This window comes from Panicum virgatum, chromosome 4N, assembly GCF_016808335.1.
Source record: "Panicum virgatum strain AP13 chromosome 4N, P.virgatum_v5, whole genome shotgun sequence".
NCBI lineage: Eukaryota > Viridiplantae > Streptophyta > Magnoliopsida > Poales > Poaceae > Panicum > Panicum virgatum.
Genome location: NC_053148.1, coordinates 3,448,334 through 3,472,602, shown reverse-complemented (window position 1 = coordinate 3,472,602; position 24,269 = coordinate 3,448,334). Strand labels below are relative to the sequence as shown.

At 51.5% G+C, this 24,269-nt stretch overlaps 6 protein-coding genes and 1 pseudogene across 10 annotated transcripts; 4 read left to right on the top strand and 3 right to left on the bottom strand.

The window, feature by feature from the left end:
* Nucleotides 1-4,730: 4,730 nt before the first annotated feature.
* Nucleotides 4,731-6,480, top strand: LOC120671038 (anthocyanidin 3-O-glucoside 6''-O-acyltransferase-like). Its single transcript, XM_039951265.1, has 2 exons — nucleotides 4,731-5,593; nucleotides 5,683-6,480. Exons 1-2 carry the CDS (start codon nucleotides 4,853-4,855, stop codon nucleotides 6,370-6,372), a joined length of 1,431 nt encoding a protein of 476 aa, XP_039807199.1. The 5' UTR covers nucleotides 4,731-4,852; the 3' UTR covers nucleotides 6,373-6,480.
* On the bottom strand, nucleotides 6,458-7,802 carry LOC120670455 (annotated as a pseudogene).
* Nucleotides 7,803-7,925: 123 nt separating this feature from the next.
* On the bottom strand, nucleotides 7,926-10,127 carry LOC120671037 (anthocyanin 5-aromatic acyltransferase-like). The gene is made up of 2 exons (XM_039951264.1): nucleotides 9,285-10,127; nucleotides 7,926-8,927 (listed from the first exon to the last, which is right to left on the bottom strand). The coding sequence occupies exons 1-2, from the start codon at nucleotides 10,017-10,019 to the stop codon at nucleotides 8,220-8,222; spliced, it is 1,443 nt and encodes a 480-aa protein (XP_039807198.1). The 5' UTR covers nucleotides 10,020-10,127; the 3' UTR covers nucleotides 7,926-8,219.
* Nucleotides 10,128-10,827: 700 nt separating this feature from the next.
* LOC120670454 (E3 ubiquitin-protein ligase Os06g0535400-like) lies at nucleotides 10,828-11,313 on the bottom strand. The gene is made up of 2 exons (XM_039950552.1): nucleotides 11,089-11,313; nucleotides 10,828-10,989 (listed from the first exon to the last, which is right to left on the bottom strand). Exons 1-2 carry the CDS (start codon nucleotides 11,311-11,313, stop codon nucleotides 10,828-10,830), a joined length of 387 nt encoding a protein of 128 aa, XP_039806486.1.
* Nucleotides 11,314-11,829: 516 nt separating this feature from the next.
* LOC120670154 (BTB/POZ and MATH domain-containing protein 1-like) lies at nucleotides 11,830-13,050 on the top strand. Its single transcript, XM_039950213.1, has one exon. The coding sequence runs from the start codon at nucleotides 11,889-11,891 to the stop codon at nucleotides 12,837-12,839; it is 951 nt and encodes a 316-aa protein (XP_039806147.1). The 5' UTR covers nucleotides 11,830-11,888; the 3' UTR covers nucleotides 12,840-13,050.
* A 1,117-nt stretch (nucleotides 13,051-14,167) lies between these two features.
* On the top strand, nucleotides 14,168-15,754 carry LOC120670517 (pectate lyase-like). The gene has a single exon (XM_039950636.1). The coding sequence runs from the start codon at nucleotides 14,294-14,296 to the stop codon at nucleotides 15,605-15,607; it is 1,314 nt and encodes a 437-aa protein (XP_039806570.1). The 5' UTR covers nucleotides 14,168-14,293; the 3' UTR covers nucleotides 15,608-15,754.
* A 2,746-nt stretch (nucleotides 15,755-18,500) lies between these two features.
* On the top strand, nucleotides 18,501-24,106 carry LOC120669900 (translation factor GUF1 homolog, mitochondrial-like). Of its 5 annotated transcripts, none has more exons than XM_039949791.1 (13): nucleotides 18,501-18,884; nucleotides 19,416-19,794; nucleotides 19,957-20,154; nucleotides 20,329-20,485; nucleotides 20,593-20,647; nucleotides 21,078-21,145; nucleotides 21,216-21,320; nucleotides 21,422-21,493; nucleotides 21,596-21,709; nucleotides 22,145-22,285; nucleotides 22,579-22,638; nucleotides 23,305-23,560; nucleotides 23,651-24,106. In XM_039949791.1, the coding sequence occupies exons 1-12, from the start codon at nucleotides 18,573-18,575 to the stop codon at nucleotides 23,477-23,479; spliced, it is 1,836 nt and encodes a 611-aa protein (XP_039805725.1). In that variant the 5' UTR covers nucleotides 18,501-18,572; the 3' UTR covers nucleotides 23,480-23,560; nucleotides 23,651-24,106. The 5 variants fall into 5 exon arrangements, with proteins under 5 accessions (XP_039805725.1, XP_039805722.1, XP_039805723.1 ...); XM_039949790.1 differs by having other exon boundaries at nucleotides 18,536-18,884; nucleotides 19,416-19,471; nucleotides 19,553-20,154; XM_039949788.1 differs by having other exon boundaries at nucleotides 19,416-20,154.
* Nucleotides 24,107-24,269: the final 163 nt, after the last annotated feature.

Sequence of the window (24,269 nt, the reverse complement as noted above, 5' to 3'; positions counted from 1 at the left end):
CATTAGGGATGATGCTAAAAGGGAGTATGTCTTGTTAGGACTATGTCAGCCAAAAGGTCATAAGTATCCAAAAAGGAAAATATATGGCCGCAATAGGAGTTTTCATGATAATTGGTACAGAGATCGTGCTTGGCTGGAATATAGTATTTCTAAGGATGCTGCCTTTTGCTTCTATTGTTATCTCTTTAAGCCTAAAAGAGTCGAGAACTTTGGTGTTGAATCCTTCACGACAAATGGGTTTACTAATTGGAAGGATGGACCAAAGTTACTTGATGATCATGCTGATTCCATTGCTCACAATAAGGCAAGACAAGATTATGAATCCTACAAAAATCATAGACAAAGTGTGAGACGTGTACTAGTTAAGGGTACCAAGAAGGGAGAAGAAGAATATAGAGGTCGTATGATCATTATTTTGGGAATTGTAATGTTTCTTTTGCTGCAAGCACATGCTTTTCGCGAACATGATGAGTCCTCTAGCTCGAGCAACAAGGGAAACTTTCTAGAGATGCTAGAATGGTACAAGGAGAAGAATGAAAATGCTACACAGTTGCTTGGTACTGCGGGTAAGAATGGTACAATGACATCACATAAAATTCAAAAAGATTTGTGCAAAGGAAGATATTGGATGAGAATCCATATGCTTTTTATATACATTGCTTTGCACATCAATTGCAATTAGTGGTGGTCTCGGTTGCTAAGTTGTTGTTCTTCGTTATTTGATTTCTTTAACATCACCACTTTGATTGTCACCACTGTCAATGCATCTTGTAAGAGAAGAGATCAATTGGCCCAACAACACCATGAGGACATTGTCAGTCCATTGGGCATTGGTAATTTTTTTAGTGGAAGAAGAAAAAAATCAAGAAACTAATCTTGCAAGGGCAGGGGATACACGATGGGGCTCACATCACAAAACCTTATGTCGTCTTGAACACATGCGGAATGCAGTCTTAGAGGTTCTAGAGAATATTGCTGAAGATGGTGTTGGAGAAAAGAGAACTACAGCTTCTGGTTTGTTGTTAGTTGTTACAAATGGAGAATTTTGAGATTGTGCTTATATTACATCTTATGATCAAATTATTGGGAGTAACTAATGATTTGTCGCAATGCTTGCAAAGAAAGATCAAAACATTGTACGGGCTGTAGGGTTGATTGGGATCACATTGGAGAAAATTAATGATGTAAAACAACATGGTTGGGAGGAGCTATTTGAGGAGGTGAAGGAATTATGTGTGGTCCATTACATCAATATCCCAAATATGGAGGAAAAATTGACAATCAAGGGTCGTTCAAGGGGGCGTGGAGGGCAGCAAGTAACCTACTAGCATCATTTCAAAAATGAAATCTTTAATGTGGTGCATGACCAAGTGATTGTCGAATTAAACAACCATTTTCCTGAAAGGTCTACACAATTATGAGATGTATTGCTTGTCTAGATCCAAAGAATTCCTTTGTCAATTATGACCGTGAGAAACTAATTGAACTTGTTGAGATTTATGATGCTGACTTCTCCCACTATGAGCGTGCTAGACTTCAGACCCAACTTGGTAATTTCATTGCGGATGTGAGAGCTGATACTTATTTTGGAAATTGTGTGGACCTTGGTATTCTTGCTATGAAGATGTTTCAAACTAATAGACATACAACCTTTGCAATGGTTTATCATCCCACTAAGTTGGCTTTGATTTTACTGGTTGCAACTGCCACAGTGGAAAGGGCATTCTCAGCTATGAAAATTATCAAGACTGATATGCGGAATAAGATGGGAAATGAGTGGTTGACTTATAGGATGACATGTTATATTGAACGAGATGTATTTGCTAGCATAACAAATGATGACATCTTACAGTATCTTCAAGAATTGAAATCTCGTCTAAAGAAGTTGCCTAAACTGTCCAGTACAAGTTCTTATGGTCTGTTACATTCAAATTATCTAAGAAATCTTACATATTTTGTTTTGTCACATTTTTATTTACATTTCCATCTTATCCTTGTCTAGGTGTTCCTAATGAGGAAATGCAAGATGTGACTGTGAATGCACCAAATCATGACTAGGTATTTATTTTGTATGTTCCCTTTTGTTCTTAACTTTTGTATCATACTATTATAGAAATTTCTCAATTTGGAACCTTTACTGCAGACTTGCCATTACTTTATAGTTCGTTATCATGTCATATATGCGGTATTTTTAGCCACTGATTTTTTACCGCTGAATTTTGATCCTAGTCTTGACCAAAAGCTGGGTCCGTCATTGTACACGGTCCATGCATTGCCGCTGCACGCTCGACGTAAAGTACATCACTATAGCCACTACATCCGTATATGTAGTTTATTTTAATCTTTTTGATTTTTTCTTGACCTCTAAGTCCTTCAAAATTCAGATGAATTAGACAACATATTTGTTCTCTTAACTTTATTCTTTTCATCTTCTTGTAATAATATTGAGGCTGCCCTTCAACAAGAGCGAAGATCTGAGATTTCTTTAAGAGATTGCATTCCAAAAGAAAAATAGGTCTTGTTAAAATTCTGCATTTTTAAAACAATATGATTGCTTTCTCAATGCAATTATTACATATACAGAGTTTTGTTAACAATTCTTCTAACTAACTGAAGCTATTGATGTCCTGCTACTCGCCTTCTACCATTTCTCTTTAAAAAATTGTCTTCTACTATATCGCAGGGTCTCATTTTAGAGATTGATACAGGACCCCTAATTTTTGCTTGGACAGCTCTGGCTCCACCCGGCTCGGTGCGCCCCACCAGAAGTCCATCTCGTACGCCATGAACCGGCTAGAGGACGCCGCGTTGGTGAGCCTCTCCCTCGGCGCTGCAAGGAAGCGCTCCAGCCACCGCTTGGCGCTGCCCAATGGCCATGGGTCCCCGAGCTTCTCGCGGACGGCGACACATAACATAGGATTTTTAGGCCATGTTTAGTTCCAAAAATTTTTAAGATTCTCCGTTACATTAAATTTTTGGACACATATATGGAGTATTAAATATAGTTTTAAAAAAATAATCAAATGTACAGTTTAGCTGGAAATGATGAGATGGATCTTTTGAGCGTAATTAGACTATGATTGGATACTAATTACTAAATAAAAACGAAAGTGCTATAGTAGCAGAACCTAAAAAATTTGCGAACTAAATACGCCCTAAGAGCAAGTATTACAATGAGTTGGGAGCCGACGAAATCCTAGGTGGAGGGAAGAGAAAGTAGGAGAGAGAACCACGCCGGCGACTCGCGAAACGTTCGTCGGAGCAGGCGAATAAACTCTCTACCTGCTTCTATTTGATCATGTTCTGCTCCAGCAGCCTCTAGTCAGCCAGCAGTGTTTTCCTCTCACACCACTCCAGCAGCAGCCTCCAGCCACCAGTTAGTCAACAGTGTTTTTCTCTCAACCACTCCAGCAACAGCCTCTAACACCAGCCCAGCGAACAGGCCCGTGCCGCCTGCATACACAAGCTTGCCATTGGCTGCCCCATTTCCCTGCACATTAAATGCAGTGGGATCCACCGCCATCGCATCAGTATTCCCAGCCGGGTACCAGCGGAACCATTAACCCACTCTTATGTAAGCTGCTCCCTTCGTCCCAAAATAAACGCAATTTTTTGACTCTTAGAAGCTGTGTTTGACTGCTCGTCTTATTCAACTTTCTTTTACAATTATTATCACTTTTGTTATGACTTATTACATCACTAATGATATTTTAATAATATTTTATTTGTCTTATAATTTACATAAAAATTTTGAATAAGACGAGCAGTCAAACATAATTTCTAAAAGTCAAAGAATTGTATTTATTTTGGGACGGAGGAAGTAGGTCATGACAGATCAATCAAATGTGGAATAGATTGGTACATCATTATACCAGTGGTAGCAGGTCAGTAACAGCCATGGGTGTCTCAACTGTAAATGAAGTAGTCAGTACGTGTTGGTGTAGATGCAAAAGGGTAGGGACGCCCCTCCGATTGCCAATGGCACCACGAGTGTTTGGTCTTTCACACCCATCTAGTACCTTTAGTTCAAGAGAGTTTTATGGGCATAATTATCTATACTAAGAACTAGGTAACTGTGTCAGATGGATTTTATGGTGATGAAACTCTTCTCACATCTCATAAAACTCTATCATTCTCTCTTCTTGCCATGTCAGTAAAAATAAATATATTTAATATCATGAAACCTTCTATGAAACTCCCATTGAGACTGGCCTTAGAAGTCAGACAGATGGCTAGAGTTTAGAAACGTGATTATTGTTGCTAAGCTATGACCTCATATTTATTTAGCCACTGTGGGACTAGGGGCCAGCCTCTGTTTGAAAACAAACTAATGGACTTGCTGATCACAACACATTAATTTTTATCATTAAATTTCCTAATCACGTTTAGGCGATTAAATATTTTTCTTAATATTTTATTTGCTTTAACCGTGAAGATCATATCTTAACATAAATTTATTTCCAATACGGTAGCAATATAGCATTATCCGATCCCCAGCCCTCGTCCATCTGACCATCCCTTGAGCAGTACTCCATGCCATCGTTCGGCTGGTTGTAGTTGGTAGTTGATATTAATATGTTGTAAGAGAAAAATATTATTAGTAGTTAATACTGATTAAGTATGAGAAAAAAGCACTGCTGCTTGACTGTTTACAGTGTTATTAGGACGTGTCAGATTATAGTCCAATAATTTGAGATGTCGATGGCTAGGCCACTCACCCTGCAGGCCTGCACCCTACAAACGTCAGCTACGCCATTAGCGAGCTTGCTTAAAAGTTAAAACTTGCTGTTTCTTCTTGCACAGATCGTCAGCCAAGTCAAGAACCAAAGATATCGTCGACCGTCTACGCGCCATGAGTCCACGGCTGCGAATCCTCGGCGTCACCCACGTCCTCCCGGACCAGGACCGAGCCGCCGCCTACTCGCCGCGGCCGCTCCCCGACGACGGCCTCGTCGAGCTCTCGTTCATGGACGCCCTGTTCGTCGACAGGGCGATGCCGATGCGGCGCCTCTTCTTCTACGAGGGCCCCGGCGTCCCGCCCTTCCGGCGCCTCGCCCGCTCCCTGCGGTGCTCCCTCGCCGCCGCGCTCGCGGTCTTCCCTCCCCTGTCGGGGAAGCTCGCCCACCGCCCGTCGGCCGGCGACGTCGTCGTGGACTGCTCGCCGGCCGCGGCATCCTCTCCGGGCGTCAGATTCGTCGAGGCCGAGTACGACGGCTGCATCGGCGACATGCGGCGGGTGGCCTGCGGCAGCGACGAGGGAGATAGGGAGGCGTTGGTGGAGCTCGGGCCCGAGCTCGACGCAAGCGAGCTGCCGGCACCCGTGCTCGCCGTGCAGGTGACGAGGCCGGCCGTCGGCGGTGACGGGAGCGCGGTGGTTGTCGGGGTGGCCGTCCACCACGCCGTGGCCGATGGCCACTCCATGTGGCAGTTCATGAAGGCGTGGACGGCCCTGACGCGGATGGAGGTCTCGCAGCAGTCGAAGACCGTGGCGGACCTCGCGCCGCCGGCGTTTGGCCGGACGCCGATACGGTACCCCGAAGCCGAGGAGCTTGCCCGCAAGATCCTGCGCGTGATTGCGCCGGCGCTGCCTGTGGTAATCGTAATCACTCTCTCTGCTGCACACGAATCCTCAACAATTTTTTTCCGAAGCAAGATTGCAAATTTGAGTGAACAACCGAACAGATCAGGTCGCCGTATTCGTGCCTCCCACCGGACCGCTGGAGGAGAACCTTTCTGATCCACGCCGACGAGATCCAGTCGGTGAAGCAGCACATACGGGCACATAGCCAGACCACTGGCGAGCAGCCGGGCACGCCCCCAAGCACCTACCTCGCGGTGTCGTCCCTGGTGTGGACGTCCATCGCGCGCGCCAAGTCCCGGGGCCTCGCCGGCGGCGACGCCTACTTCCTGGTTGCCGTGGATTACCGCCGCCGCCTGGGCCCTCCCATCGACGAGCGCTACTTCGGGGACTGCGTCGTGCCGTGCGTCGCCAGGGCCGCCGCGCGCGACCTGCGCGACGGCGGCGGCGCCGGGCTGGCGCGCGCGGCCGCGGCCATCCGCGACGCCATCCGCGCGCAGCCCGACTGCCCGGTGCGCGCCATGGAGGCCTGGCTCGAGTCCCTGCGCACGGTCCCGAGGGAGGGGTTCACCTTCACGGGGTCGTCGAACCGGTTCATGGCGTACGAGACGGATTTCGGGTGGGGCGCGCCGTCCCGGGTGGAGCTCGTGTCGCTCTTCGCCACCGAGCTGGTGCTGCTGCTGGGCGCCGCGGAGGGCGGCGGCGTGCAGCTCACCGCCACGCTCTGCCCCGAGCACATGGAGGCGTTCGCGTCCAACCTCGTGCGGTTTTCAGGAGGGAACGAGGAATGTTGAGCTGATCTTGTTGCTTCTACAGTCGTGGATGCCGTGCGAACTGATCTGTGCGCGAGAGGTTGTGCATCATGATCTATGCCTATTATTAGCTCCTCTCTTGCCCTGAAACCATCAGCGAGTTGGCAGCGAAGCCGTCCATGTGCGCGTGATTCAGCGCCACGGTGACCTGCACGCCGCCGTCCTCTGCGCCGAGCAGCAGCACCAGCTCCCCGGTGAAGAGCGACACGAGCTCCACCCGGCTGGGCGCGCCCCACCCGAAGTCCGTCTCGTACGCCATGAACCGGTTCGACGACCCCGTGTGGGTGAACCTCTCCCTGGGCGCCGCGAGGAAGCGCTCCAGCCACCGCTCCGCGCTGCCCAGCGGGTCCCCGAGCCGCGCGCGGACGGCGGCGCCGATGGCCGCGGCGGCGCGCGCGAGCCCCGCGCCGCCGTCGCGCAGGTCGCGCGCGGCGGCACTGGCGAAGCACAGCGCGACGCAGTTCCCGAAGTAGCGCTCGTCCACCGCCGGGCCGAGGCGGCGGCGGAGGTCCGCTGGCACCAGGAAGTAGGCGTCGGCGGCGGGGGCCAAGCACTTGGCGCGCACGATGGACGTCCACACCAGCGACGCTACCGCGACGTAGGTGCTCGGGTGCGTGTCCATCTGTTCGCCGATGGACTTGGTCTCTGCCAGGATGCGCTGCTTCACCGACTTGATGTCCTCGGCGCAATCGTGCGCACGAACTTTCGCGCCACCTCGTCGGCTTTGGGGTACCGGATCGCCGTGCGGTCAAACGTCGGCGGCGCGAGGCCCGACGCAGCCTCCGGCGACCGCGACACGGCAGACCAGGCGCTCATGAACTGCCAGACGGAGTGGCCGTCGGCCACGGCGTGGTGGATGGACACCCCGACCACCACGGCGCGCCCAGCCCCGACGGCCGGCCTTGTGACCTGCACGGCGAGCACCGGGGCCGGGAGACGCCCCGCGTTCAGCTCCGGCCCGAGCAGCATCAGCGTCTCCGTGTGGTGCTCGTCGCCGACCGCGAGGCGCCGCATGTCGTCGATGTTGCCGGCGTACTCCGCCTCCACGAACCTGACGCCGGGCGAGACCGCGGCCGGCGTGCAGTCCACGACGACGTCGCCGGTCGACGCGCGGTAGGTGAGGTTGCCGGCGAGGGGGTGGAAGACAGCGAGCACGGCGGCGAGGGAGGACTTCAGGGAGCGGACGAGGGACGGGAACGGCGGGACGCCGGGGCCCTCGTAGAAGAAGAGCCGCTGCATCGGCACCCTGTCGACGAACAAGGCGTCCATGAACGAGAGCTTGACATGGCCGCCGTCGACTGGGAGGGCTTCCGGTGAGCAGACGGCGGCTTGATCTGGGGCTGGGAGCACATGGGAAACGTTGAGAACTCGCACCCGGGATCCCATGGCGCTGGTAGTTTCGCTCTTTGTTGATCAGTGATCACTGCCTGCTGCAGTGCCGCTTATGAGCTGCAAACATTTTATAATCATAAGTTGTGCCCTGAGCAGATTGGAATAATGCTTCCATCTGGCACCATTGGTTGGACTCATTGGAATTATGATTCCAAGAAGACGCCTCCTAGCATGCTTTATTGAATTATTATTGAAATCTATAATACAGCAAATCATGATCCACATATTGGTATTTTTCTCCAAATAAAAAAAACGCCTGTTCGGCTGGGCTGGAAAGCCAGCTTGGCTTCTTCCCCTTAAAATACTGTAGCAACAATAGAAAACAGTGTCAGCAGCCGCTTAAGCCCAGCCAAATCATCTCAGTCAAACAAGATGCGAGTATGAATTAACGGGCCAAGAATTCAGTCTCGACACACACAATGCGAGTATGACACGTGTCACGGAGGAGAATCCTGCAACAAGGACAAGAAGTTGGCCTCGAAGCCGTCCATGCGGTCCCGGTCAAGCGCCACGGACACCTGCACGGCGCCGTCCGGCGCCCCGACCACCGCCACGAACTCCCTCATGAACACCGACGCGAGCTCCACCCGCGCCGGCCTGCCCCACCCGAAGTCCGTCTCGTACGCGGCGAACCGGTTGGACGCCCCGACCTGCACGACCCTGCCCGGCGGCAGCGCCCGGTGGCGCTCCAGCCACCGCTCGGCGTCGCCCAGCGGGTCCACCAGCTGCTCCCGGACCGCCTCCCGCACCGCCGCCGCGGCGCGCGCGAGGGCATCGCCGCCTCGGGCGTCGCGGAGCCCGCCCACCGTCGCCCTCGCGTAGCACGACTTGGCGCAGTTGCCGAAGAACGCCGCCGGCAGCGGCGGGCGCAGGCGCGCGCGGCAGTCCGCGGCGAGCATGAGGTAGGCGTCGGCGGCGGCGTCGTCGAGGGCGTTCTTGGCGCGCACGCCGGACGTCCAGACCAGGGACGCGACGGCGGCGTAGGTGGTCGGGGGCGTCACGGCGGCGGCCGCCGGTGCGGTGTCGCCATCGGCGCCCTTGCTGTGCAGTGAAATGCAATGCTTCAGCGACCGGATTTGGTTGGCGCTGAGCAGGTAGGTTCTTCGGCCCTGGAGGGCGTTGTCAGGTTCGGGGAATGTGTTCACCTGTTCAGACGCTGATGTGATTGCAATGCAAATTCTAGGCAGGTTTTCGAATTCTTAAGCAAATGGAATTGAATTGAAAAATCCAAGGCAACCAAATTTGACTGCATAAAGTGGAGTACAACTGAACTCTATTGTCTTCACTAGCTGACTTTTGTGACCACATTGATGAAGAAAACTTTGTCCAATTTCGAAGTTTTCCATAGTGACAGCAATCGACCCTATTCGTTCGATCATAAAAGAAAACTAGCTAGTCAAAATTTTCGTGCTGGGAAATCAGGAAATGTAATTTTTTTTTCACATGTTAGCGCGTATATCAAACTTAACTACTACGACGGCTGACACGATGGAGGCTCTCACCGTCGGCAACGCCGGCGCGAAGACGCGCACGAACTTGCGCGCCACCTCCTCCGCCTTGGGGTGCCGGTTGATCGCCGCGCGGTCGAACGTCGGCGGCACGAGGCCCGTCCCGGCCGTCGAGCTGCCCCGCGCCGCGGCGGCCCACGCCCGGATGAACTCCCACAGCGCCTGGCCATCGGCCACGACGTGGTTCATGGACACCCCGACCACCACGGCCCCGATCCCGCCGCCGCCGCCGCCGCCCGCGCCGCGCGCGGGCCTCGTGACCTGCACGGCGAGCGCGGGCGCCGGGAGCGCGCCCACCGCGAGCGCGGGCGCGAGCTGCGCGTACGCCTCGGCGTCGTGCTCCGCGGCGCCGGCCAGGCGGCGCACGTCGGCGGCGCTGCCGGCGTACTCGGCCTCGACGAACCTGACGCCGCCGCGGGAGACGGTGCCGGGGGAGCAGTCGATGGCGACGCCGAGCCCCGACGGGGAGACCGCGACCTGGCCGGCGAGCGGGGTGAAGACGGCGAGCGTGGCCGCGAGGGAGGACCGCAGCGCGCGGACCAGGTCGGGGAACGGCGGGAGGTCGTCGCCCTCGTAGAAGAAGAGGCGCTGGATCGGCGTCAGGGCGATGAAGATGGTGTCGAAGAGGGAGAGCTCGATCGTGGCGTGGTCGGCGCCTGGCGGCGGCGGGTTGGAGGTTTCGGCGGGTCGGACATGGGTGACGCTGAGAGCTCGGACGCGGGAGCCCATGGCGGCGGTGCCGAAGCAGTGTACGTGTTTGCTAGCGTGCGTGTGGTGTTCTAGTTGGAGTAGAGTCTTGGACTTGTGTTTCGAGCTTTCGACAAGGGAAGGGACTAATTGTCTGGTACTGACGTATTGTGTATTAGGTGAACTGCGTTGAGGCGGTCAGTCCAGCTTTGACAAGTGATGAATGGTACTGGATTAGGTGTTGAAGTGTGGTGTCCCAAGCAAGTGCATGGCTCCTTAATTCCTGCCTCCTAGCATATGAATTAGTCGATTTGTTCGCCATCTTGACATGATTTTGTCAGCCTGACACACTGAATCGACACTAAGAGGATGACAAAGGATCAAATGGAGTTATGCTACAATTGGAGTGACTGAATTTGCAGGAATATTTTTATCCAAATTTTTTTTGCAGAAATCTTATATTACAACAATAACATGCCAAAAAAATTTCGTCAAAACTATGGCGAACCCTTGGATTAGCTTGAACATATATTAAAAGGAGTTAGGAAGCGTACAGGGGGTCTTTGAAGAAGAGGGATCAGAGAGAGGTTACAGGTTGCACAACCACAAAAGGCAACTACTACGGCCCGAGGGCCACTAGAGAAGAGAGGTTGCAACAAATTACACCAAGTTACAAAGAAAGTTTATCCAATCATCAATACAAAAACAAGCAACTGGGGACTTGCAGCGGTTGGACCTCAGCCTGAGGTCGTGACTGCACCGTCGAAGAATGGTGGCGTCGAAGAATAACATGCCAATTTAGCCCTATTTGATTATCAACTAGTTCATCTTCGATGACGATGATCAGCCACTAGTTCATTGCTCCTGGCACCGCGGCCGGAGGAGAGGGAGCGGCAGGGCGGCGGCACACGGGGCAGCTGGGCTTCACCCGCAGCCACTTCTCCACGCACGCGGCGTGGAACCGGTGCCCGCACGGCGCCACCCGGCTCCACGCGGCCGGCGCCGCCCCGTCCTGCAGGCACACCGCGCAGCAGTCGTCGGCCGGCGCCTCGGCCGCCACCAGCGCCGCGATCGCCGCCTCCGACGCCGCCACGGCCGGCGGCGGCGGCGCCTGGACGGGGAAGGGGCGGTGGTCCGCGGCCCTGACGGACGACGCTTGCCCGCCGGCAAGGCCCAAGGCGTAGTAGTACTCCGTGGACATGGCCGCCGGGGCGGCCGCGGCGGCGGGCGAGTGGAAGCCGCCGTGCGCGAAGCTGCGGACCGCGAACATTACGAGCTCCCTGTCGATGTCATCTTGGTCCGGTTGCTGGTCGAGGAATTGTCCACCGCCCTCCATGCCCAACAGCGGCATTGATCGACGGCGTGTAGGAACGAAAAGGTTGGGTGATTCTCGTGTTCTGGGGTTGGCACATCACATCCGTGCGTGGGGATGGCCTTTGTTTTATGGGAGGGAGGGGAGATGAAGGTGAGTCCATGTCGGGGTAGGATCAGAATCCGTTGCTGGTTGTGATTTGTGAATGGTCAGTTCGGACTCGAGGGGAGTCGGGAGCTCGGGCCGTTCAAGTCCAGTTGTTGGGCTGGACCGTATGTGAGCGTAGTTCGCTACGGCCTATTAAGTTTCGGCCCTAGTTTGTGCAGACAGTAAAACATAAGTAGTTTTTTGCTGGGGTTGATGAGAACTTGCATGCATTCAGAAATAGTGGCATACTATTGTAAAAGAAATTATATATATATATATGTGTGTGTGTGTGTGTGTGTGTGTGTGTGTGTGTGTGTGTGTGTGTGTGTGTGTGTGTGTGTGTGTGTGTGTGTGTGTGTGTGTGTTGTTTCCTTCTTCCAAGCAGCAGCTGCATCCAACCATCCAACCTCGTCGAGTCCACATTCACCGTCGAGCACTCGAGCCTCGGCACTATGGCGAGTGAGCACCACCTGTTCGAGATTCCGGCCAACCAGCTCCAGAGGAACTTCGCGTTTGCCACTTCATGGACTTCCCGCATAGGAGGCTCTGACTGGCAATGTGACTTCCGCACTAGTGATACGGTGTCCTTCAGCCTCGTTCTTCCTGCCGGCGGCAACATTCACTCTGAGCCCCTTAACGCACGGCTGAAGTTTAGCCTTCTCGACCGGGAAGGCCGGCCGGTGCCTTCCAGGACTCGAGCCATCTCGTTCCGGAACTGGTCAACCGACCGGAGGTGGGAGCGGGCCTGCGCCGACTTCATCACCATGGAGGACCTGGAGCGACCCGAGTACCTCAAGGACGGTCGCTTCAGAGTCAGGTGCGACATCGCTCTCGCGCCGCCCTCCGCGCCGGCGAAGGCCGCCGACGCGTTCGTCACGGTGCCCCCGTCTGACCTCCACCGGCATCTGGGGGATCTGCTGGCGTGCGAGGAGGGCGCGGACGTGACCTTCCAGGTCGCCGGAGGCGAGACGTTCTCGGCGCACCGGGCCGTGCTCGCGGCACGGTCCCCGGTGTTCAGAGCGCAGCTCTTCGGCCAAATGAAGGAGAGCAAGCAGACCGCAGCCGCAGGCGGCGGCGCCATAGAAATCGGCGACATGGAGGCACCGGTGTTCCGCGCTCTGCTTAGCTACATCTACACCGGCTCCCTGCCGGAGGCCGACGAGGAGCAAGACCAGGACAAGGACGACGACGGAGCGATGGTGCGGTACCAGCATCTGCTTGCCGACGCTGACAGGTACGGCCTCGAGAGGATGAAGCTCATCTGCCAAGAGAAGCTGTGCAACCACGTGCACGCAAGCTCCGTCGCCGGGATGCTGGCTTTAGCTGACCGACACCATTGCCCTGGGCTCAAGCTAAGGAGGCGTGCTTCGATTTCCTCTCGTCTCCTCGAGTACCAACCTTGACTCGTTCACCCAAACGGATGGCTTCGAGGTGCTAACCGAGACCTGCCCTGCCCTTCGCAAGGAGCTACTGGCCAAGCTTGCTACCGTTTTGATTTGATCTTTGGGTGACCATGGGCAATGATTTCAATCAAGTTTCAGAGGGGACACTTAAAAATCATGATGCCAACTCTCTACCGTTTTATCCTTTTTGTACCCTCACGTGTGTGTGCAAAGTATAATAAAACTTTTTACTAACACTTGATTTATTTTTTGCGACAAGAAAGAGCGAGCATTATTACTCAAGATAAATGTTCAGTACATTATTCCACCGGCATACTAAACCTCCACACCGCAGAATGTTTAGTTCTCTTTGCCAGTTGCACGAGCTTAATGCGCCGCACCATTTCGCTCTCTTCTCGTATGGATGAAATTAGTCCATTTGGGTAGCTGCCGACCAGCTTCCAGCGCTAAGGATGAACTTTTTTTCTTTTGGAAGAAATCTTGAGAATGAACAGATCCAAACTTTTTTCTACTCCCTCCGTCCACAAAAGAATGCAATTCTCACTTTTCGAGGAGTCAAATAGTTTAAACTTTGATTAAATTTCTAGAAAAAGTAATAACATTCAAAATACAAAATAAGTACCATTACATTAGTTATAGATTATATTTTCATAGTAAATTTATTTGAAGATATAAATATTAATACTTTTAAATATAAGTTTGGTCAAATTCGAACTAGTTTGATCGGCATGAATCCCATAATTGCATTTTTTTTTGACGGAGGAAGTATACAATGACAGACAACTCTTGTGTGTGTTTGAGAAAAAATAAAGCTCGGGGCCGTTCAAGTCTGGTTGTTGGGCTGGACCGTATGTGAGCGTAGTTCACTACGGCCTATTAAGTCTCGGCCCACAGTCATTTCTCCAAGCCTCGCATCCTTTCATGCCCTTGTTCAAAAAAAAGGAAAAGAAAAGCTCGCCAGCGTTGGTGAAGACGATGACACGGCTGTCATGTCAGCAGCCGGAAAATTAAAGAAGGTCTGCTCGCTCGCCACTGATTGCACGAATGTTGCCAGCTTTCCAATCACGGGAATGGTAGCAGATCAAGAGTTTCCATTTCCGATCGGGACAGAGCATTGACCTTGACTCCTCTACATGGCAAGACTCGACGGCTCCGTAATGCCAGGATGCCAGGACGGAGCAGAACAGAACCTGCGGCCGGCCATTCTCCTCGCGCCCCAGGCTCCAAACAGAGCGGCAACGACGTCCAGCCAGGGCCCGCGGGGGGTCGCGCCGGCGGCCGCTATATATACCCTGCACCTGGAGCCACCGCACCCCGCCGCACCGTGCGCACCTCCGTCCCGGTGCCGCACGCCGTTCACCCGCCGGGGAGGGCTCAGGAACCCTCGACGCCACACACACACATCTCCTGAGCCCCTTCCCCGCGGTGGGGCGCCGCGCCGGCGTCCACCCACGATGGCGGGGTTAATAATAAGGAGCCCCCTGCCCGTTGCTCTCTTCTGCGTCCTCGCCACCACGGCCGTCGCGGCGGCGGCGGCGGCGGCGAGCAATGTCACCTCCGACGAGGAGTACTGGGCGGCGCGCGCGGAGGCGGCCCGCGCCAGCATCCGCGCCGCCTACGTCAGCGACCCCGTCGCCGCCATGAACCGCTTCAACGCGGAGACGCTCCGGGCCACGTCGCGGCGGTCGCTGGCGCGGTACCGGGGCCCGTGCATGGCGACCAACCCCATCGACCGCTGCTGGCGGTGCCGCGCCGACTGGGCGGCGGACCGGCGGCGGCTGGCGCGGTGCGCGCGCGGGTTCGGGCACCGCACCGCCGGCGGCGCGGGCGGGAAGATCTACGTGGTGACGGACGCGAGCGACGACGAGATGGTGGTCCCGCGCAAGGGCACGCTCCGGTACGGCGCGATCCAGGACCGGCCGCTGTGGATCGTGTTCGCGCGCGACATGGTGGTGCGGCTCCGGCAGGAGCTGATCGTGAACCGCAACAAGACCATCGACGGCCGCGGCGCGCAGGTGCACATCGTCGGCGCGCAGATCACGGTGCAGAGCGTGGAGCACGTGATCATCCACGGCGTCCACATCCACCACGCGGCGCCGCACTCGGGCGGGACGATCCGCGACTCGAAGCGCCACCACGGGCTGCGGTCCCGGAGCGACGGCGACGGCATCTCCGTGCTCTCGTCCAGCAACGTCTGGATCGACCACGTGTCCATGTACCGGTGCGCCGACGGGCTCGTCGACGTGGTGAACGGGTCCACGGGGATCACCGTCTCCAACAGCCACTTCACCAAGCACGACCACGTGATGCTGTTCGGCGCCAGCAACGACAACCCGCAGGACGCGGCGATGCAGGTCACCGTCGCCTTCAACCACTTCGGCAAGGGGCTCGTGCAGCGGATGCCGCGGTGCCGCTACGGCTTCTTCCACGTGGTGAACAACGACTACACGCACTGGCAGATGTACGCCATCGGCGGGAACAAGAACCCCACCATCATCAGCCAGGGCAACCGGTTCATCGCCCCCGACGACCCCAACGCCAAGGAGGTGACCAAGAGGGAGTACACGCCCTACGCCGAGTACAAGGACTGGGTGTGGAAGTCGCAGGGGGACGTCATGATGAACGGGGCCTTCTTCAACGAGTCCGGCGGCCAGAACGAGCGCAAGTACGACCGCCTCGACTTCATCCCGGCCAAGCACGGGAGCTACGTCGGCCAGCTCACCAGGTTCGCCGGCGCGCTCACGTGCCGCGTCGGCCAGCCGTGCTAGCTAGCGCCTCCTCCGGCGATCCATTTCTGGCCGTGATCGTCGAGGACACAGATCCAAGAGAAACCAAACAACCATACATAGTTTCTGGATGAACGACATGTAGTGATCATCATTTTATTATATATGGCCGTCTCTCGAAATTATGTATGTGTGCTTCAATCGCCCCTGAGTACGTCTATGCCCTGCTTCAGCTCCTTCAAAACCCAAGAACAATGGAACAGCTAAACTGTGCACGAGTGTTTTAGGGTGAATGAAGATGCCAATTTTTTGGATGGTTAACCACAGCTGCCAATCCTTTGCTGATCGTCAAGGGAGCTGGCAAGTGTGAGAGATCTCTAGCAGAGTTGCAACTACTAACTGAAGTTAATAATAAGTAGCGCCTCAACTATTCTAAATGCAAATTCATGCTCAGCCAATCTCCGTCAAGGTCCAACAATGCGGCGAGGTGGTGGGTGAGCTCTCCTGCGTATTCGGGAAAAAAAAGAGATGGTGGGTGAGTGACGAAGCATTGGGGGCTTCGCAACAATGGCAAGGTGACACTAGAGATGAGAAAGAAGGATGGATCGGTAACATAGATGGCATTATGGAAATGGATCAGGTGGCAATAGTAGGACTCAATGGGATTTCACATCTGTGTTGGCGGGGCATGAACTAGTTAGGAGGAGGGTGTGAATAAGAGAGAGCAAGTTAGGAGAGGGACAATCATTAAAACCCCATGGTAGTTCTTTTTTTTTTTGGCCCATTAACACGTCTAGTTCCAGGTTCCCCAAATGAATGTGCTTTTCTTCTCAATGATAGTAGGCTACAGTTTTAGAAAAAAAATCAGTACCCATTTCATTTTTTTATTTAAAATAAATTAGTGTGATTTTTTAGATATAATTTTATTTTTAATAAAATATTTAAATCACCTTATGAGCCGAAGTTCGTTCGGTTTCGACAAATTGAATAGCTCTCGTTATCCGATTTTATAATTGAAGGTTGAAAACCAGATTTTTTTGAGAGTTCCACATTGTAAATTAGACTTTTCAAAGAGTCCTCAGTCCTCACTAAAAAGATGTCAATCGCCAGTTTCCAAACAGGCTCTTACCTGGAGCACAATCCCATGTCATGATCTAAGATGGATGGGCACATCATTTTGGTCGATCGAGCAAAGCACTGCCACACCCTTCATATATATCCTCCTCCGTTACCACCACACACACACCACGAAAACCAAGCGTATGCGTCGCAAGGACCACGAAGCCGAATGCAAGAGTTCGTTACACAACCTTTGCAAATGCCAACTCGATAAGTTGCCGACGCAGCATTTGAGCGCGCCGGCGAACTTGGTCGTCGACTCTCGGCGCTCGTGCTTGCCGCCGGACTGGTTGACGAAGGCCTCGTTTAGGAACAATTCGTCCTGCGACTTCCACACCCAGTCCTTGCACTCGGTGTGTTAAAGTTGCTGTCGTCTCGTCCTTGGGGCTGTCGTCGTCGCTGGCGCCGAAGAGCATCACGACGTCGATGCGCCCGTCGGCGCAGCCCAGCTGTGTGTGGGGGATCGACGTGGACGATCCAGATGCTGCTGGAGCCGACGAGGGCGGAGATGCCGTCGCCGTCGCTCGCGCTGCGGACACCGATGCGGTGGTCCTCCTTGTGGGCGCCCAGGTTGAGGGGGTCGTCGATCACCACGTGGATACCGCCGGCGAGCCCGCGGGCGGCATTGCGGCCGAAGGCGATGGCGCGCCAGCAGCTGGCCCAGCCGCCGCGGCACCGGCACGGAGCTTGCGCGCCAGGGACCGGGGGGACCCCGGCGCCGGCGCCTCCGCGGCCCTGCTGCGCGCGCCGTCTTCGAAGCGGTCCATGACGGCGACGGGCTCGCTGACCTCCGCGCGCTCCGCCCAGAGCTGCTGGTTCCCGGTGACGTTGACCAGGCGCGCGTACGCCTCGCCCATGGCGGCTTCGGTCGGCGCGGCCGCGGCGGTGGCGAGGACGCAGAGGAGGGCGGACATGGACAGGAGGCTCCTCACCACGACCGCCATTGGCGATCGATTCTAGCTAGCTAGTAGTTAATTAACGGGTCGGGGCTCGGCGGCGAGCGGTACGGTGAGCCCCGGGGGATCGGAGGCGACGTGCGCCGCGCGCCGTCTCGGTCGGCGGGTCACCGCGGGGGCGGGGCTCTGCAGGTCTCGGGAAGAACGTGCTAGTTCTTCCCAAGGATGCCGAGCCCTCCCGGGTGAACGGGCGTCAACGAGGTGGGGAGAAGGGAGAGCCGGCGCGGTCTGGCGGTCGTGGTGGCTCCCGGGCGTGGTCTTATAGCAGCGCGCTGCCGCGGGGGAGGAGGACGCCGTGCGTCCCGCCGTGATCCGCGGCCGCGCGCGCCGGGTTTGGCAGGGAAAGCGGCGGCTGGGAGGCCGATCGAGGGGCATGGGGATGGGCTCGTCGTGCGGTTGTTGCCGCTTGCGCGCGCGCGCGCATGGATGGACGTGGACGCTTGCACGGATTGAACAGCAACAGGCAGGAGTAGCCGGGTGGGGAGGTTCGGGAAGGCAAAATAGCTAAAATAGTTCCCAACTATCGAACTCGGTTTAATTTCATCAAAGATCAATTTAATCTCTAAACTACACAAAAAAAATTATTTTCGTCCTTATACTGAGTTGGCATGCTACGATAGAATTGTATCTTATAGTGAAATATCAATTTTACCTCTAGGCACCTTACAGTGAAATATCTATTTTACAACGAAAGATGGTAAATTCATGTATATAAGATTTTTCTTGTTAAATATTCTAATAGAATGAACCAAACAGGGCTGATGTACACGAACGAACTCAAGTTGCCACGTCACAATCGGATGCGCCTCTCAGGCTCTCTAGTCCATAGACCGCTTCCACGCAACCCATCTTCCTGTTCAGCCAAATCCCCTTCCAGAACCCTAGCTCCCGCCGCCGGCCGCCGGCCGCCCCACCCCGGCCCGCGGCTCCGGATGGCCGGCGCCGCCGCGATCCAGCGATCCGCTCGCCGGATCGCGCGGTATGCCGCCGCCGCTCCCTCCCTGTCCCGGAGCGCGCTCCAGCAGCCCGGGCGGCTCCTCTCGTCGCAGGCGTCGCCGGAGCACGGGCCCCGCGGCGCGGTGTCCGGGTCCGAGCTGGCTCTGTACCCGCCGGAGCGGGTCCGGAACTTCTCGATCATCGCGCATGTCGACCACGGAAAGTCGACGCTCGCGGACCGGCTGCTGGAGCTCACCGGCACCATCCAGAAGGGCCATGGCCAGCCCCAGTACCTCGACAAGTTGCAAGTGCGGCGCCAATCCTCCCCCCTCACTCTCCGGTTTTTGATAACTTATACAATTTAGCAACATTTTGGCCATTTACCGCTCAATTATTGGATGGTGATTGGTGATCAATTCAGTTAGGCCAGCATTCTTTACTGTTTTAACGATTAGATTCTGGAAATGTATTGATCACTGCATTATTTTTTTAGAAATAGTTGTTACCTGTTGGCCTTTCAGATTTTGAGATTGCACTGCGAGTAAGGGTTATCAAATCCCATACTGAAAAGGTTTATCCATTCTATAGAAACGCAAACAGCGTTACTGGATTGATCTTTAATTCCAGAATATGAGATAGTGCACCGTTTTAGATTGTCATATTATGTGATTCAACTTCATTTAGCTAAGGGTGTTTATCTCCACAACCTCAACTCCCTTTTCCTTTACTCTGTTTTGGAGTTTACTTTCAGAAAAATGCTTTTTACATTGTATCAGGCCTTCATATGTAGTTTGATACTGCATGTCTTCTGTTGTAACGTTCATTTATGTTGTGACCAGGTTGAGAGAGAAAGGGGAATTACAGTCAAAGCACAAACGGCAACTATGTTCTATAGGTACACTACTGCATCCCAGGACTCGGATGCGCCAAGATATTTGCTTAATTTGATCGATACACCGGGCCATGTGGATTTCAGCTATGAGGTATCCAGGTCCCTTGCAGCTTGCCAGGGTGCTCTTTTAGTGGTTGATGCAGCACAAGGTGTACAAGCTCAAACAATTGCCAATTTTTACCTTGCATTTGAGTCAAATTTGAGCATCATTCCTGTGATTAACAAGATTGATCAGCCAACTGCTGATCCAGATAATGTAAAGGATCAATTGAAGCGGTTATTTGACATTGATCCAAGTGAAGCTCTGCTCACTTCTGCAAAGACTGGTAAAGGCCTTGAACATGTATTACCTGCTGTTATTGAACGCATACCTTCTCCACCTGGGAAATGTGATTCTCCTGTACGGATGTTGCTTCTGGATTCCTACTATGATGAATACAAAGGAGTGATTTGCCATGTTGCTGTTGTTGATGGTGCTCTGTGTAAAGGTGATAAGATTGCGTCAGCTGCAACTGGCCGTGCATATGAAGTTCTGGATGTTGGCATTATGCACCCTGAGCTTACACCTACTGGAGTGCTCTACACTGGACAAGTTGGGTATGTTATTAGTGGAATGCGCTCAACTAAAGAAGCACGCATTGGTGATACCCTTCACCAGGCAAAAAGCACTGTTGAGCCACTTCCTGGTATGGAATCCCATTCTTGAAACATTTTTATGTCCTCATCTGTATTTCACTTTTCTTTTAGTCCGATTTAGCCTGAAAAGAACATGCATGATGTATTGCAGTTCCATAGCCATGTTTTGTATTCTCTTTCTTTAGTTTTGGTCGCATGCGACATCATACAGAATAGCCTTTCAGGTTTCAAGCCTGCGAAACACATGGTCTTCTCTGGTCTCTATCCTGCTGATGGTTCTGACTTCGAAGCTCTTAGCTATGCGATTGAAAAACTAACATGTAATGATGCAAGTGTCTCTGTTACAAAAGAGACAAGCAATGCACTTGGCATGGGATTCAGGTACCAGATTTTCTGTATGTGAATTAGTTCTCTATGGTTTTCGTTACACTGAGTGTGGGTTTTACTTTAATCTATTGCTGATTTTCTTATTACCGTATGCTGTACAGATGTGGGTTCCTAGGATTGCTGCACATGGATGTATTCCATCAACGGCTTGAGCAAGTATAGTTTTCCTCATAATTTTGATTCATTGATTTTTCTTACAGTTAGTCCCGCAATACTACTCAAGATACACGATACATCAATTGATGTTGAAAAATTAATTTTATAGAGCTTCATTCCTAACTATTATGCTAGTATCTGAAGGAAATTTGTAACTTTGAGATGCTGCCTTTAGAAGGATGAAATATTTATCAGAAAAAAAACTAAGAACATGTTTCGTCATCAGGTTAATGGTACTATGTCCATGACTACTCTTTCTAAGTGCATTGAATACCTGTTTCAACCTACAAACTCTTCCGTTCATTTGACACTTATAAATAGGAAAGAATTGGAATATAATGTGAAGAAGAGGAAATTGTGATATAGCGTAAATAAGTTGTATGACCTATAACTGCCTTGAGATTCTGATTCTGTCACTGGGTTTATTTAGGAATATGGAGCTCAAGTCATATCGACCATACCAACCGTACCTTATATTTTTGAATATGGTGATGGAAGGTGTGCATTCACAATTGTATTTGATATAATTGTTTTCTGCTAGGAAACTGAACTTAGATTTTCTTCCCAGCAAGGTACAAGTTGAGAACCCGGCTGCTTTGGCTTCGAATCCTGGAAAGCGTGTGGTAGCCTGTTGGGAGCCCACAGTTATTGCAACAATCATTATCCCTAGTGAGTAAGATCTGCTTCCTTTTTTCACTTTCTTTCTGCTTTTTTTCTTTGGATATTTTAGCATCACAACTAGAAATTTACTATCATCCTTAATCACCTTTTCAGGTATGTTGGGCCTGTCATTATGCTTTGCTCAGAAAGGAGGGGCGAACAGCTAGAATATACATTTATTGATGCGTAAACCTCCCCTCCCCTCCCCTCCCCCCCCCTCCAAAAAAAACTCTTTGTTTTATTATGTGTTATTCTATTCTTTGCTTTTCGTGGCTATTTTTGATGCAGCCAAAGGGCTCTGTTGAAGTACCGACTACCATTGAAGGAGATAATTGTCGACTTCTACAATGAGTTGAAAGGCATCACCTCTGGCTATGCTACTTTTGACTATGAAGATTCAGAGTAAGTCCCATTGTGAATGCAGTAACAAGGCATGGTCTTGTTACACCGTTTTTCCTTTTGGAATTTTCAGATTAGAAAAACATCACACTGTTTATTTCACTTCCTCGTATGCTTTGATTGTTATTATGCTTCATTTCTACTCCGTTATATTCTGAAGGTATTAGCACACCTTTCTGATTGGTATAATCGTCGAGTGGACTTTCTTTTTTCAAATCTAGCATATGATTAGTGATTACAATTTACAAACAGAAAATGCTCGTCTTACGTATACAAGGTTTTGGAACATTCTTTTGAACAGATCTGCGGTTGTTTGACTTATTAAGAGCAAGCACCACCGATGTTTGAAATAGTAAAATGGGTGATAAAAGGAAGAAAAAAAGTACCATAATTTTGTGTACTTTATTCATTCATGGCTTCCCCTTTTCTCCTTGGCAGATACCAACAATCTGATCTAGTGAAGATGGACATCCTTCTCAATGGCAAACCTGTCGATGCTATGGCAACTATAGTGCATAATCAGAAGGCTCAGAGGGTTGGAAGGGAATTAGTGGAGAAGCTCAAGAAATTTATAGAAAGGTATTTATCAACCTCATTTGTGGGACATGTGAACTGTGCGGCTCAGACATGAGAATATCTCTTTCTGAGCACATTACTTTTGGATCAATGTATAAATTACACCTCAAAATTGTGTAATTAGCTGGAAGGGGAATAACAGAAGTGAGAATGAAATATTAGGACAGTTTTCTTCTTGGTGGCTTTTGCAACGCTTAGAACAGAATTTTACCATGGTCTCATGTTGAGTAGCGGCATGATTTGCATTTCTGCTGCCTTACATAATTCATTTCATGCTTTTGTCTCTGGTAATGCAGGCAAATGTTTGAGATCACCATACAAGCAGCAATTGGTTCAAAGGTTATCGCAAGGGAAACGTAAGATATTCGAAGCTGCTATTAGTTTTGAGATGCAGCGCGGTCCTTGAACTATTCCTGAATTGTCACCTAGGCCCTACCCTCAGAGTGCAGAGCCTGAGAGTTTATGGTCCTAGGTGAGAATAAAGGAAAAGTTTAAGGAACCCAGTGCATTTCTCTTTACTGTTTGATTTAATTGAAGATTTTTTCTCTATCAGAACTTTTTGAAGTTATTATGTGCATTTCTCCATGTTTACGACAGCATTGCTATGCATTGATCCAGAACATTAGTCATAATGTTTAGCATTTTCTGTAAGCAAGTAGTGCAAATTTCTAGCAACTAAAAAGAACTGGAGTGACTTTCAAAAAGTTTCCAACTAAACCTTTCTGTTGGCCAAAAAGTTCTACTTGTATAGTTAATATTAAATGAACCAGTCAGCCTTGGGCTTGCAATCTTGGTTATCTGGCTGCAGCATATCTCAAAGGTTCTGGTTTTAACCAGTAGGAGACTGCCTTAGTTTTAGCAGTATCGTTCTTCTGCACAGTAAATAACCAAACATATTGTTCATTATCAGGTTAGCTAACTGTATATCTGAAAAGCCATGTACTAGTTAGGAGGTAAATAGTTGAATATGGCATTGCTGTCATATGGGTTTTTGCTTATATGCTCTCTTTCACCATTTCCAGCCTGTCAGCAATGAGGAAGAATGTTCTGGCCAAGTGCTATGGCGGTGACATTACTAGGAAAAAGAAGTTGCTAGAGAAGCAAAAGGAAGGCAAGAAGCGCATGAAACGCGTGGGTTCTGTTGACATTCCTCAGGAAGCATTCCATGAGCTACTGAAAGTCTCCAACTCAAAATAGATGGGTGCACAGCAATTGTAGTTTCTGTAGCTGTCCAAGCTGTGTGGTGATGACTGGCAGCCACTTCTAGTCTTCTGAAAGGTGAGTTTTTATTTTAATGTTGCGCAGATCATTATGCTAACATGTTTGTATTTTCTAGAGTTGAGCCTCATGTGTTATCCCCTGTCACAGGTCCTGACACAATTATTCCAAATTCCAGTCACTGAGTACATAATGATGGCGCCTGCTAATTTTTTTCTCAGGAATGCAAGCGCTGCAGAGCCTTGTTTTGCTGAGCTGACAGTTGAGAAGTGCTGAGCCTTTGTGCTCGCAAGTTCTTTCTGTGGTGATATACACACGGCTTATTAGCTGGCTTCAGACTAGTTCGTGAAGCACCGCGTTGAGCTGTCATCCTTGCATTTGCTGATTGATGGAGAGCCATCCTTGGGTTGCCTGCTGAACCCAGTTTTTGGTGCAGCCTTGTTCTGACTTGATACCAGCATCTGCCGTGTCACACTACACTCACATTTTGTTGAGATAATTTGAGCAGAAGCAATGGGTCATAACGCTACAATTGTTCCCGGAAACAATGTGGTATACATGTGAAAGGAAGTGAATTGAATAAAAGTTTCTCATGTTTTTGAAGAATGTCGTGTCATCGTGTCTGGTTGGCGTATCACGTTCCCTACAAAACGAAATGGTTGAAAACGTAAGAAGATGCGCAGTTGTGATATTTTCTAGGCTTTATATTTCTATGGATATTAATCTTGTCGGAAGCGGATCATGTTCCCTGCTTGGCCTCCCCCGGGCC

Excerpts from the sequence above, each read along its gene's own strand:
- LOC120670454 (XM_039950552.1), bottom strand. The coding sequence starts at position 11,313 with ATGGAGGGCGGTGGACAATTCCTCGACCAGCAACCGGACCAAGATGAC. Across the intron at positions 10,990-11,088 it reads ACCGCCCCTTCCCCGTCCAG|GACGGGGCGGCGCCGGCCGC; the intron begins GCGCCGCCGCCG and ends GTGTGCCTGCAG.
- LOC120670154 (XM_039950213.1), top strand. The coding sequence starts at position 11,889 with ATGGCGAGTGAGCACCACCTGTTCGAGATTCCGGCCAACCAGCTCCAG.
- LOC120669900 (XM_039949788.1), top strand. The coding sequence starts at position 18,573 with ATGGCCGGCGCCGCCGCGATCCAGCGATCCGCTCGCCGGATCGCGCGG. Across the intron at positions 21,710-22,144 it reads TTTGACTATGAAGATTCAGA|ATACCAACAATCTGATCTAG; the intron begins GTAAGTCCCATT and ends TCTCCTTGGCAG. Across the intron at positions 22,639-23,304 it reads AAGGTTATCGCAAGGGAAAC|CCTGTCAGCAATGAGGAAGA; the intron begins GTAAGATATTCG and ends CACCATTTCCAG.
- LOC120671037 (XM_039951264.1), bottom strand. The coding sequence starts at position 10,019 with ATGGGCTCCCGCGTCCGAGCTCTCAGCGTCACCCATGTCCGACCCGCC. Across the intron at positions 8,928-9,284 it reads TCGCGCCGGCGTTGCCGACG|GTGAACACATTCCCCGAACC; the intron begins GTGAGAGCCTCC and ends GCGTCTGAACAG.
- LOC120670517 (XM_039950636.1), top strand. The coding sequence starts at position 14,294 with ATGGCGGGGTTAATAATAAGGAGCCCCCTGCCCGTTGCTCTCTTCTGC.
- LOC120671038 (XM_039951265.1), top strand. The coding sequence starts at position 4,853 with ATGAGTCCACGGCTGCGAATCCTCGGCGTCACCCACGTCCTCCCGGAC. Across the intron at positions 5,594-5,682 it reads TTGCGCCGGCGCTGCCTGTG|ATCAGGTCGCCGTATTCGTG; the intron begins GTAATCGTAATC and ends ACAACCGAACAG.